Consider the following 14,355-nt stretch of genomic DNA (forward strand, 5'->3'; position numbering starts at 1 on the left):
CATCATAAGCCTGCATAAAACAGTATAAAATCTCAAAGACAACATACACAATGACCTGAAGGATATGTGTGTTCATTCAAAGAAAGGTTTTCCTATGAATTAATTAGTAGAAAAGTCAATTTCTGCTCTGCCTCTCCTATGGGGACAAAGAGTGGGTTATCCTACTCACATTCCTGGGGGGGTCATAAAACCAGTGATATCATGATTAGTTGTCATGGTGACCAAGGGGGCCTGGTGTTCAGCAGAAATCCTGGCATCCAGTTTATTGAGTGAGGGGACTGTGATGATTTGTTAATCTAATGAATAATTGATTTGTTAAATCAAATAAAAATTAGTGTGTCAGATTGGTCGAGACGCTACATGCAAATGGTCTGCAAACATCCATAACTTCATATTCTTATTTTCTCTCCTCTTTACTGAGTTAAGCTTTAACCCTTTCCTATACCAACTGTATGTGTGTGTGTGTGTGTGTGTGTGTATGTGTATGTTAGACCAGTTTAAGTGTTTTTGTAGTATGTTAGACTAGTTTAAGTGTTTATGTCGTTAATAAAGTCTTACTTGTATCACACTTGACGTTGTTCATTGTTTGCTCATAACTGGAGTCACTTAATCATGCAGATTTATGCTACAAGCTCTGTGTAGAATTGTACAGTAAGAAAGTAATTTCCCTTAACCAGGAAATTAAGGTTCTTAGAATTGATAGACAGTTGACCCTGAGAGGTCAAGTAAATATCTACAGCGGATCTAAACATTTATAATTAATTATAACTAGTTATGATTAATTATTCATATTTCCCCATGACCTGATTCGCTACAATGGAAACATAGCTACTAACAGTCACACGTGTGTTCACGAGAGAGTGGCTTTCCAGTGGATGATGTGGGACATATGCGTAGCGTACGCTCTAGGGGTGTGAATCGTCACTGGTTTCACGATTCGATTCGTTTACGATTATCATGTCAATGATTCGATTCGATATCACGGATGTCTCATCCTAAGTTTTCAATATTACGGCACATGGCTACATTTTCATATTCATTTTATATCAAATTTATTTTGTGCATTTTTATTAAATGATATAGGCAGGCTACTTTTTAAAATTACAAATTAATAATAAAACAATTGTTAAGAATTTAACCAACTAAATATAGCTTTAAAACATACAAGCAAATAATAAAGTAATAAAGGGGAAAAAGACAATTACAATTGATAAACAAAAAGTACTTGGTCGGAGAGTGCTTTAAATATCGGAAAGCTTACAGACAATCATAGTTATGGGTTTTTATTTTTTCCTTCGAATTATTGCGGTTTGATTATTACTTTTTTTTTTTTAATTAAGAGTGCAAAACATACAACATACGGTGAACACAAAACACAAAAACAGCAATAGAACAGCAATGAAAATAAACAGTGATGACCATCTGACAATAATAGTAGTAGTATTCAAGTAGTACTAGCATGCATAATAATAATAATAATAATAATACTAAAGATGGTGATGATAATACCTTGTGATGACGGCAACAGTAATATCAATAATAATAAAAGTAATGAGAATAATAATAATAATTTAATAACAATCGTAATAATAATAATGACACATACCCAACACATACTACACCTATTCTAGCTTCTGTGTCAATGTTTTTTTGTTTGTTTTTTCCTTTCCAATTCACGGTAAGATTACTATATTTATATGTATGTATGCCTAAGCTGATGTGGTGCATTAAAAGAAGCGTGTGGTGCATTAAAATCAGCATGCGGTGCATTAAAAACATATGTGGTATATGCTGGGTTGTTTGATTATTACTGATGACATCATTGGCAGTGCACAGATCTATTTCGACGTTTTCGACGTTTCAGTCCTGTTCTGAAAACATAACTGACTGTGTTAACATCAATTTCCTATCATAAAATTATTCGGACATGCAAGCGCATTTAATCGCAGCTGCGAGCTTCAGGACAACAAACACAAGGTGCAAGTGAAAGTCTGTCAGTTGCCTTTGTGGGTTTCCTCTAATACGTACCGCATTCCAAACGCCATTAATAAAGGCATATCTAAAGTGAAACACTGAAATAATGACAGGTGGAAGCAAAAACTGTCAAGCAACGTGCATGTGTCTCACAGCGCATATTCTGTGCAATGAAGCCCGCCGCGATTGTCTCTAGCACATACATGTGCCATATGCGGCAAAAAACCAAGCTCAGAATATAAAATGCAAAAATAGTGGGTGCATTTTTTTAAAATTTGTTTTTTTAAAACCATTTTAAGCTAGCGTGACACATGCTTATGCGAATGACGTCAGTAGGCTATAATCGATTATGGTGTTTTACTGCATCGATGCAGAATCGTCCATGTCTGCATCGCGATGCATTAATTTCAACACCCCTAGTAAGCTCTGGTGAAAATATGTCTTTATTTTGTATTTCTAATTCATGACCGGTGTTTTGTTTTGCTCTATTACAGTTTATATAGTTTTAAATATGGATATTATTCTTACACAAACGCATCCCTTCAGAAGGCCTTTACTAACCCTCCAAACCTGTGTGGAGTACTTTTTATGATGAATGAACACTTTATTTTGCTTCAAAATCTCGACCACCATTCACTGCCATTATAAAGTTTGGAAGAGCCAGGACATTTTTTAATATAACTCCGATTGCATTCGCCTGAAAGAAGAAAGTCATATACACCTGGGATGGCTAGAGGGTGAGTAAATCATGGGGTGATTTTCATTTTTGGGTGCACTATCCCTTTAAAAGCAGCAGCAATAAGGCAAAGCAAAGTAAAGCTAAATTGCAATGGTGAAATAAGGTCTCTCTCTGAATGACACTCACAGGACTCAGCTTGTGTTTGCTGTGGCTGCACCTGCTATTCAAGCTACCAAACTCAGTCTGAGAGCTGGACTGTGACGTGCCTTCAAAAAACGGCCTAAAACACACACACACACACACACACACACGCAAAGCCAGGGTCAGAATAAGAAAAAAACTGAGGTGTAGGCAGCTTGCCCGCTCAGTGTGTGACTAAAAAAAGATTTTTATGTCAGTTTATTCCTGCATTTGAGAGTGAAATATGCTGCTTGTACATATTTCCTATTATACAATATATTCCAGAATCTTTTGCAACAGAAACAACACCACTACAGTTATTGGCTACCTCCTTAATTATTTAATCACATCTGTGTAATGCAGAGCAAAATTACTAAATCGATATCTGAAAGTGGGTGCCATAAAAATAAATATTAGCTAGTGAATGCAGTACCGGAGTTTGGGTTTGGGTGTGCTGATAATACTGTCCGTTTCTTCCATGTCTGGGCCACTGTCACTGGGGTTGTACATCTCAAGACTGTCATAGAGCTCATCCAGATCCTCTTCCACATCTCGGATTTGCTCTTGGGACACATGATCCAAACCAAACCCCACCTGCATGCAAAATATTACCAATCAATTACTGATAGATATGAACAATGTACTTGTACAATATCATTTACTGGCCAATATTAGTTTAGAGAATTTTTCATTGATACATTGACACAGAAAGTTTAGAGTATATGCTCTTTTACCCTATTTTTGTATTTAGATTACCTTTCTCATCATATGACGCTTACTTAATGTTAAATCTTTAAAAACACTAATAACACTTAAAGTTTAAGAAAATAAACTAATTAAAAAAATTATTTGGATAAATTAGTAGAGACTTTTTAATATAAGCCACGTACTGGTAATTAGCTATTAAATGAAAATAATGAATCTTATTTGTAATGTCCAAAGTGACCAAATACAATCCTTAAAGACAAATTAGTGAGAGTGGAAGGGAAAAGACCTCTGTGGTTGAATTACACTAAATTTACAGACAGGATGCAATTACCTCATCAGACACTTTGAACCATTTCACCAATGCCATAAGCTTCTGTTTGATGTTGGGTTGCTAGATTTAAAACACAAACACCTTGTTAGACAGAAAACGGGGGAGTCATAAGCAACAATAGCAAACAGACACAAATTAACAGCGTATCTGGCTGAACAACAGCAGGGAACAAAAATAGCAGCGAGCAGAGAGCGAAAAAAAAACGCTGTCACAACAAACACAGAGTGCTGGAGAAGGGACTAGAGGCTTGTCAGCTAGAAGACAAGAGCACACAGGAAAACAACGCAGACTTGTGAAGGCATCTGAGAGGAGGAAGCCGATAACAGTTAATGTGCTCAGAAGCCCCATCCCTAGAGTTTCCATATGACTGCAAAAATTGCAGCAGCTCCTATTGCAACCGCTGCTACATGTAAAGAACATCAGTGGCCTCAGGGAGAAATATACAGTTGGTTAGCTTCCTGACAAAGCCCGAGTCAACATGGAGGCACAGAGAAAGCTGCTCTGGTTCTCTCGAGGTCTGTTTTCCAATCCTGGACAGATCACTTACGTCACTTACGTTAGCTCTGGTGATGGAGGCTGTGGAGGGGAGTTTACGGCGAGGTTTCTTTTTCCTCAGTTCATCCTCGTCATCATAGAGGTACTGCCCAAAAATGACAAACCATGATTAAACCCTCAAAAACCTTACTTGAATAAAATAACATTTCACAGTGATTAAGTCTCTCAAGTGCCAGAGATGAAAAAAAAACACCATTGAAGTGATCCATACGACTTGGGCACTATATTACAAGTCTGTGGCAATATGGATTTTAAAAGAATAGTTCACCCTAAAATAAAACTTTGCTGAAAATTTACCTCAGGCCATCAGAGATGTGGGTGAGTTTCTTCTTAGAAAAGATTTGGAGAAATTTAGCATTATGTCACTTGCTCACCAAGGGATCCTCTGCAGTGAATGGGTGCCGTCAGAGTTCAAACAGCTGATAAAAACATCACAATAATTCACAAGCAATCCACACAACTCCAGTATATCAATTAACGTCTTGTGAAGCGGAAAATCTTTTTTAATTTCAAACAGTTTCTTTCAGCTAAAATACAGTATATAACATTGGTTTCTCCAGTGAAAAAGTTGTCTGATTCAGGAAAGAAATATGCACAGATCAAGCACTGTTTACAAGTGATAACAGTGCAAATTAGTTTTAAACAAATACGATGGTGGATCTTGATGCGAGAGGCCAACATTGAATGGACTTCATGAAACCTAAAGCGATGGTTTAAAATTAAAAATTTTAATGATGGATTTGTTAATTACAAATATGCAGCTTTTCACTTCACAAGATGATGTACTGGATTCATGTCAAGTATGTGTGGGTTATGCTGTTTTTATCAGCTGTTTGAACTCTTATTTTGCGGCACCCATTCCCTGCAGAGGATCCATTGGCAAGTGTTGTAATGCTAAATTTCAATAAATCTGTTCCTATGAAATAAAACTAATCTACATCTTTGATGTTACATGGAAAAGAGTCTTCAAAACACCCATTTTTTGTGTTCCAAGGAAAAATAAAGTCAAATCTGAAACTGCATGTAAGTGATGACAATTTTTGCTTTTGGGCGAACTAATCAATTAAAATCAGGCATTTTTGCTGTCTGCATTTCTTTAAATTTCTTTCCTATCACTGCCCAGAGTGTCTTTTCATGCCACAGATTTTATACTTCTTATCTGATTATATTTTTGCTTTACAAAAGCATGCAGTGCATTTCTTCAGTGATCTGACTTCAGTCTCTGTGCTCTGTTCTAATTCACTAAACGGGAAATAGGCAAGATGGCTGAATATCAAAATCAATCACTTCAATCTCACAAGCCTTACCTGCCCCTGTAGAGGGTCATCACTGCCGTCCTGCTCTGACGAATAGCTTTCCTCTTCCTCCTCAGAGTAATTATCGATGTCTGGTGAACGATCTAAAAGGAAGAAAACAGGAACCATGCAAGCGATTAAACCAGAGCAGGCCTTGCTAAAGAACTTACCAAAAGTGTTCTCAAAAATGTAAAAAAGCAGCCTTGACCTCTTTTTGTAATTTCTCATTAGCTGGTTTAAATTGAAATATATATCAAAGTGTGCAAGTCTCACCGGATAGCTTGGTCTTTGGTCCCTCTGGGTCGATGGGTTGACTGGAGAGAGAATAGACCCTGATCTCAGCAACGGGCACTGGTGTGTCCTTCACAGTCGTGTGCAAGCCCAACACCTGAGCACCTTCGGTAGGATGCTGCATCACCTATGGACAGGACAACAGAAGCCATTAAGGAAACTGGTCTAGTTTACGAACTGATTACAAAACACACATGCTGAATTATTACAGTGCAAATAAAACAAACTACAAAATCTTAGATTAGTTTAAGGTGCTTAAAGGGATATGCAACCCAAAAATAAACATACTGTGATCATTTACTCACCCTAATGTTAAAGGGGTCATCGGATGCCCATTTTCCACAAGTTGATATGATTCTTTAGGGTCTATAACATACTTTGGTTAAAATTTCTCAATGGTAGTGGAAAACCATCCTTTTTACCTTGTCAAAATCAGCTCTTGTTTTCAGCAACCCGTTTTAGTGCATGTTCCTTTAAATGCTAATGAGCTCTGCTCACACCGCCCCTCTCTTCCATAGGGTGACGAGCCGTTCTCATGAGACTGTTTATTTTAGCCTCGGAACTTGCTAACTAGCACGTTGTTAGGAAAGGCGATTTGCAAAGATTCATAAAATAACCTTATACTCACTTCTGTAGGAAGGCTGGATCACGAATGATTCGCGCGAACATAAATGCATTTAGGTAGATCGGAGGATGCATTCCCTTCAAAACAAAGCTAATCCTCTGCGTCTTCAGCGGCTCAGATGTCGGGAGTAAATGACGACTGCTATGTTCATTATTACATCCAACAACAGAGCACCTCAATCGCTTAGAAGCCATTCTTGTCTACTCCTGCTCCGGCGTCGAAACAATGGCAGACTGATGGCAGCTAAGATAAAACGGTAGTGTCAATCAACAATCGTGGGAGGGGCCTGGGTCTGTGTGACATCACACAGACAAGCATCTGAAAATGGCTTGATATGAGAAAGGAGAAAAAAACACTGGGTGGATTTTTAACATTATAGGGTGTTTGTGTACACACTGCCAACACACATTTCAGTTCAAACAACTTGTAAAAATGCATGTCGCATCCAATGACCCCTTTAAGTATGCATTTCTTTTTTCTATGTATCAGAAAAGAAGATATTTTGTAGAATGTTGACTTCCATTCCACTGGCTTCCATTATATGGACAAAAAACCAACATGCTTCAAAATATATTTTGTGTTGACAGATTTTTAATTTTTGAGTGGACTACCCCTTTATATTTAAATATTTTTGCAGCAAAATATATTCAATATATTGTCTGACCTGCTTAAAAAGTCTAAAACACTTTTTGTGCTAACAGACATGTATGTGCTTCAAACTTTTATTCTTGTTGATTTAGAGATTTTTTTTTAAATCAATAATAATGTAACATGACGTGGATGTGCTTTCAACAGTTAGTCATGTACTGAATCATAGTACAAATGCAAATGTCTTGGCATTTATTTGGGCATTAAATTACAGATACAAAATGACCTGTGTGGATTTTTGGTGTATCTGTGAGAAGTTTCATTACTGTTAAAGTGATTAAAAAAAAAAACCTGACTGAAGCATAGAAAGTTGTTCTATTCCACCTCCTACAGCAGCCTTCCATGTATTTTATGACATTTTTTGAAACATTTTCAAACCTGTGCTAAATTTTTTTACTTTACATAAGCAGTCCAGAATCACACAAAAATGTGGCTGAACCAGATCTGTTGGTTTTGCAGTTCCTCACCTCAGCCATATTTATCATCCCTAGGGCAAGGGTCTTATAGCCCAGTATAGTGCGATTCTTGTACCTCTTGCGTCTCTGGAGCATAATCTGAAGCTTGTTGGCATCTCTCTTCAAAAAGTGTGGGTACTGAAGACAAAATGGAAGGACGAGAAAAGACTGCAAAATGTAACATTAACTAGATATAATTCACTATGGGAAGAGTCACTTAGGGACTTATCGTAATATTAAATCTGAAAGTCAATTTAGTTCTATTCTAATCCAAAAGGCACTCAAACACTGCTAACCTGAAGAGAGAAGGTCAGCTGAAGATCAGTCTCAGTAAGGCCTACAGAAGACAGCATGATTTCATTTGACCGCAAAATGCGTTTTGAGCCCTAAAGAGACATTTGCACTCATCAAGTCACCTAAACATAGATTAACAGATTTATATTTGAGTGATGCAAAGCAGTAAAACTAATTTTACCTGAAGTTTAACTGCAATGACCACCGAAGTAAGATCTCGGTCCAGCTCCTTCAAAATCACCAATTTTTTAAGAGTTAGACTGAGAAGTCTGCAAGAGAAAACAAGAGATGCTCAAGTTGCTCTGAGGACAAGTTGCTATGGCAGCTGAATGAATAATCAGTCCCCAAGCTGGCTTATCAAGTTTGCCTCAGAGTTGACATTTTGGCCTTAAATCCCAGATGCAATTTTGGCTGACATTTCACCTAAAATTCCACACAACAATTGCGACCTTTTCGTACTGTGATTGAGAAGTGCCATGATGGTTTTTAATATATGTCATTGTCAGACACAATTACAAATTGAAATGTGCCTCATATATTTCAAGGGATTGATATTTAATGGCCCTCATGTCGTTCCAACCCCATATGCTGTTGTTGTTTTTGCTGTGGAACACAAAAGGAGAATTTTTAAATAATTTACACACCGTTCTTTTTCCATAGTGCCTCTGTCTGTCTAACTCCAAAAAAAATAAAAAATAATAATAATAATTTTTGTTCCTTTTTGGAGTTTGACATCATTATGGATAGCCATCATGGAAAAGCTACACAGAACTTCACAGAAAACTTCCATGATCGGATTGGATCGACATGAGTGTGAGTAAATGGCAGATTGTTCATTTTTGCACTAAACTATCTATTTTATCTATCTATCTATAAAATAAATGGAAAGAAAACAAACATGACTGGAGCTTTAGTATCAATCTAGCATTCTAAGGACAGCTACCAAAGGATCCTGAAATGAAAACCATTTTTCAATTAATCTCTCCACTGCACATAGACAGGACATTTGAAGAGGAAACAGACAAAGAATGCAATGTCCCAAAAACTGAGTTGTCCTCTGATACATCTCCACAAGGTGTGCTGATATGTTTTTGGCCTGAAGTCAAGAACACTGCATTGATGATATTAGATTTAGGGGATAAATCTCAGAGTGACACAGCACACAAGCACTGAGCTCATTCAGGTTCTGTGACGGGTTGTAGATTTACACAATGACAGGGGAACACTGTCATGAATGTTTAATAAATTAGATACACATGCAAAGTAACATTAAATATAATGCACTAATACTATAAATTCCACACACACACACACACACATATACATACATACATATACATACAAGTTTTTGTGCTCTTTGGTTTGAATTTTCTTATTGAATGCTTAAGCCACAGTACAGACAGTATGAAAACTATATACGGTATTACACAATTCGATTCACTATTAATTCATTTGGAAATATTTCAGGTAGGCCTACATGTCTTGCCAATAAAGCATATGCGTCTGATGGCGAGGCGGCTTCCGCGCTGCACGCCAAGGCAGTGCTGCAAGTTTTTCAGGCGAAGGAGGGCGGAGCCCTCACGGCAGAGGCCACTAAGGATCTGCCATTCCAGCAGCAGACAGCGAGATCCAGATCCTCGTCGGCACCTGGCTCTTCCCAGCGGAGGAATAACCCCAGGCTAGCGGCCACAGTGGTAACGGCTAACGTTACTCGGTGACGTCACGCGTTGTGGTCACGACGGACGCATCGACTCGCGGCTGGGGAGCTGTGTGCGAGGGCATGCCAGCTTCGGGGCTGTGGTCAGAACCCCAGAGCCGGTGGCACATAAACCGCTTGGAACTGGAAGTAGTGTTCTTAGCTCTAAAGGATTTTCGGCCCCAGCTAGAACAGCGACAGGTACTGATTCGCACCGACAACATGTCTGTGGTCTCATACATAAATCACCAAGGAGGCGTACGTTCCAGGGCTTTGTACAAGCAAGCAGCGAATCTCCTGCTATGGGCGGACCGTCACTTTCTCTCCATCAGAGCAGCGCACATCCCCGGTCTCCTGAACAGCGGGGCGGACATGCTTTCAAGGAAGGGGATTCCTCAAGGAGAGTGGAGGTTGAACCCTGAGTCTGTGCGGATGATTTGGACCCGCTACGGGAGAGCGGAAGTGGATCTGTTCACCACGAGCGAGAATGCGCACTGCCCGCTGTTCTTCTCCCTGTCTCACTCCCCGCTGGAAGGGGACGCTCTGACATCGCACTGGCCAGCAGCCAGAGTAAAGGCTGGATAGTGGATCTCTGCCATCAACACTGAAAGTCTATGTGGCCGCTATTGCCTCGTTTCGTTCCCCGCTGGGCGGGCAATCGGTAGGTAGGCACGCACTGGTGGTGAGTTTTCTTAAGGGAGCGAGAAGATTGCATCCCCCACGTCCGCCTTCAGTCCCGCCCTGGGACCTAGAGGTGGTGTTAAGAGCTCATTCACAGCCACCATTTGAGCCTTTAGCATCCGTTGATATGAAGGAGCTATCTCTCAAAACTGCACTTATTCTTGCCCTCGCTTCGGCTAAGCGCATAGGGGATTTGCATGCGTTTTGTGTGGACAGTGATTGTATTCGCTTCGGACCCGGTGACTGCAGCGTCACTCTCCGGCCGAGGCCTTAGACGCTCATTGGCTTATCTCCACCTATCAGCTGCGAGCCCGCCTAACAAGCGTCGCTATTGGTTGGGAATTGTGTGTGTTCTATCTTCGCTGAGTGTGTAACTTGTACAGGCTGCTCGTAGCCTCTCTCACGGCGGGATTGAATATCGTTCCCATAACAGAGAAATATATCTGTGATGTCTCGTGAAAGCTCGAGAGGGAACGCTCCGGTTACTATCGTAACCTCGGTTCCCTGACAGCGGGAACGAGACATCACGGTGGTCGCCGTGTTCGCTGCTCGATCAGCTAAGCTGCGTTCAGTATCAGATTCTGACGTAATTGACGCGTACACCGCATTTTATACTGCCTCTCGAGCTCATCAGTATTTGCATGCGATTTGCATACTTTGCGTCAATTGGCCAGTCATCGGACTGGCGGGAGCCAACAGGACTTCAGGAAAGGTTGGAAGGGAAGGAGTTCCCATAACGGAGAAATATCTCCGTGATGTCTCGTTCCCGCTCTCAGGGAACCGAGGTTACGATAGTAACCAGAGCGTTTTCCTTAAAGAAAGTATAAGGCAGTAATCTATACTCTGAACCCTCTCATTTGGTACATTGTATAACATTAAAAGTTAACGAACAAAACAGAGCTCAAACTATTATAATCAACCGTATCTTCTAACATACCTTCTGATGTTCGTGTTCATGTTTATTTCATGCTATAACTTATAGTAATGTAAAATAGATGTCTCAAGACCCCTTGTAATGAGTCAGATCTGCCACACCACATTTAAGAATGTCAAAATGGCATTTATTGTTAGTTTCATTTATTTATTGAAATTTGTAATAAACCTGGAAAGAATTTGAAAACTAAGACTTTATTTCTTCACAGAAGCGCAAAGCTCTTTTCGAGGATGGATGGGACGTGCAGGTTTTTTTTTTTGCTGGGGAAAAAAAAACAGACTAAACTACGGGTGATTCATAAGGTCAAAAGAACCTGCGTTAATGCACTATTTTTCTTTTAGATTGCTATCATCTCGACAGCCCTAAATTCTACACAAGAGATCATTTCTTAAGAAACAGTACTATATGAGTTGCAGTCTGACACGTTTTTCCGCCCCCTTTTTATTGGCAGGATGCAATCTGACATTTGATTTCACTAATTGACTTTACAAAGGCAGTGTGTGTATATATATATATGCATGTAATGAATGCACCAATTTATCAGCCAGTAATTGGAATCGGCCAATACATAGGTGCATTCATAAAAAAATAGTCTCACATTTTCAACTGTTTTTTCTATCAAATTTCTTATTAAGACTAAGAGTAAAGATTTGTATGATCATAATAAGATTCAACAACTGACACATAAATGGAACAAAATTCACAAACATTAGACAAACAGAAATGGAATAATGAGTCACTGAACAGAGCAGGAATCAATATCCAAAGTAGCAGTCAGTATGTGGTGTGTCCTCCAGCTGCTTTAAGTACTACAGTGCATCTCATCTCATGGACTGAGAAATATCTGTGAGTTTTTGCTACGAGATGTTAGGCAACTTCACTCTTCCACCAAGGCACTGGCAACTTCTTGGAACACGTCTCGGGGTACATATGGTCACATGTAGTCTGACATTACAAGGACGATCAGCTGTCCTTCCTGTCTCCCTGTAGCATTGTCCTAGGCCTCTTACATTATGGACATTGCAGTTTATTGCCGTTCTCATGCCTCACTATGGCATGTTCACACAGGTGATCAGGAACCCTGGGCATCTTTATTGTGGTGTTTTCAGAGTCAGCAGAAAGGTCTCTTTAATGTCCCAAGTTATTGGAACAGTGACATTTTTTTTCCTCCCCCTGTAAACTATAAGTGTCTAAAGGACTGTTAAGGTGCGTGTGCAATAATTGTTTATGGTTCATTGAGCAAGCATGGAAAACAGTTTAAACACTTTCTAATACAGATATGTAAAGCTTATTTGGATTTTATAAAATTATCTTTAAAATACAGTATCCCAAAAAAGGGACATTTCTTTTTTTGCTCAGTTTATATACACATACTGGCTTCATATGATACAATAAGATATCTTGACTTGCAAACAGATTTCATTTCTAAGCTACAGATGCCCTTGCATTGCCTAAAAGCAACATCTCATGCTAAGCTAAACAAGAAAAGGCATTAATACATAATAGCAGCTTGAACCCAGTCCTCTCTTCAAAGTGATCTATATTGAACTGGGTCTAATTCACTTACAAGTCTGTCCCTGTGCATTAGAGTGTAACTCTAGAGCACATAGGTAATGAAATTGGGAGAGGAGGGGCAAACCGGACACACATCTCACCTTTCAGTGATCTTACGCAACATTCTAATGGGACAATATGCTGCAACATCAATTTAGGGTTTAAATTCAGCAATAATCTTACTGATGCAGTTGAATGGAAAGTACAAAGTAAGAAATGAAACCCCTAAAACAGTCACAAAAAGCCTTTAAAAGCATTATGGAGCCAGTGTCAAAGAAAGAGACAAGATTAATAATGTCTTCATAGCGGAAATAATGCTCTTTATTCTGAGCGTCTGTCACTTCTATGCTTTTTTCTTCTCTGCTGGACGCTCTTATTGCAATCAGCTCTTTGCTTTGTGGCCATTTTCCCCTCCACTCCTTGCATGAAGCATCCCAAAGCCCCTCCTCTACATTTCTATATCACAATCCCTTCATGAGAGCAATGAGAAATATTCAGAAATAGTAAAGAGCATGCCTCCATATTACTGTGCATATTATACAGTGGAGGTGCACAGTTTAAAGGGGTCCTATTATGCTCTTTTACAAAGTCTTGATTTTGTTTTGTTTTGTTTTGTTGGTTCGAAAAACACATTATTTTTCACATAATTGACATTATTAAAATACCTTTCTCCCCATCCTGGCACAAACGGCTCGATTAGTTCCGGCTTTGATGAAGGTCTGCCTTTCCGAAAAACAAAATGTGTTGTGATTGGTTAGCTGTCTCAGTGCGTTGTGATTGGCGAACAGCTTAGATGGTGTTTCGGTACTCCCACGCCCCTTGCTCCGTCTTTCAACAAAAGCTTTTTGGCGAATCCGGCAGGCACTGTACTCCCTCATGTTGTGGAAGCTGTCCTCAGTAAAATGTGCAGCACACAATAGCAAATTGGGGTTATAATGCTCAGGAACAGAGTTAAAAAATAAATTGCAACCACTGTTTCCATGACATCATCTGCTTTCGGAAGCCCAAACAAAGACGTTTGGTCACTGAGGTCCGGTGACCAAAAGGCAGGCGGATGCACACCGGACGAGAAGCATCACGCCACGTCTTTAAAATTCAATTACATTATTTTCTATGAGTGTAGGCACACCGGCGGCGCCGTTCGGCGTCTGTCCGCGGCGCCCAGCTACGTCATGTTGTAGAAACCAAACGCTGTAGTCCAAACGAGCCGTTTGCTGTAGTTCTTGAAAATGGATTTTTAAAAAACGAAATATCTCCCTTTGGAGTGGACTTTGAGATTTGTAACTTTCTAGATCTTTTTTATGCCCAAACAGTGTTTCCCCTGCCATTATTTTAGGGGGGGGGCGGGAACGGCACCCCCGCCCCCCTGGAAGGTCAAGTTAATTTTATTTAATTATATTTTCTCTATAGCGCCAGGTTACCACAGAAGTAATTTAAAGATACATTTCTTATATA

General features: G+C 39.5%; 1 protein-coding gene across 2 annotated transcripts in view; it reads right to left on the reverse strand.

The window, feature by feature from the left end:
- The window catches only part of pacs1a (phosphofurin acidic cluster sorting protein 1a), a 41,023-nt gene that overhangs the window by 23,353 nt on the left and 3,315 nt on the right, over positions 1-14,355 (reverse strand). The window contains exons 2-10 of one of the 2 annotated variants that reach the window (XM_016244913.1): positions 8,217-8,304; positions 8,038-8,127; positions 7,754-7,879; positions 5,996-6,140; positions 5,735-5,826; positions 4,420-4,512; positions 3,873-3,932; positions 3,267-3,427; positions 2,840-2,933 (exon numbers count right to left, since the gene is read on the reverse strand). In XM_016244913.1, coding sequence (XP_016100399.1) covers positions 2,840-2,933; positions 3,267-3,427; positions 3,873-3,932; positions 4,420-4,512; positions 5,735-5,826; positions 5,996-6,140; positions 7,754-7,879; positions 8,038-8,127; positions 8,217-8,304 — 949 coding nt within the window. The remainder of the gene's footprint in view (positions 1-2,839; positions 2,934-3,266; positions 3,428-3,872; positions 3,933-4,419; positions 4,513-5,734; positions 5,827-5,995; positions 6,141-7,753; positions 7,880-8,037; positions 8,128-8,216; positions 8,305-14,355) is intronic. The other variant, XM_016244915.1, reaches the window with a different exon arrangement.

The sequence above is a fragment of the Sinocyclocheilus grahami genome, unplaced genomic scaffold (genome assembly GCF_001515645.1).
Source record: "Sinocyclocheilus grahami isolate Dianchi unplaced genomic scaffold, SAMN03320097.WGS_v1.1 scaffold738.1, whole genome shotgun sequence".
Taxonomy (NCBI): domain Eukaryota; kingdom Metazoa; phylum Chordata; class Actinopteri; order Cypriniformes; family Cyprinidae; genus Sinocyclocheilus; species Sinocyclocheilus grahami.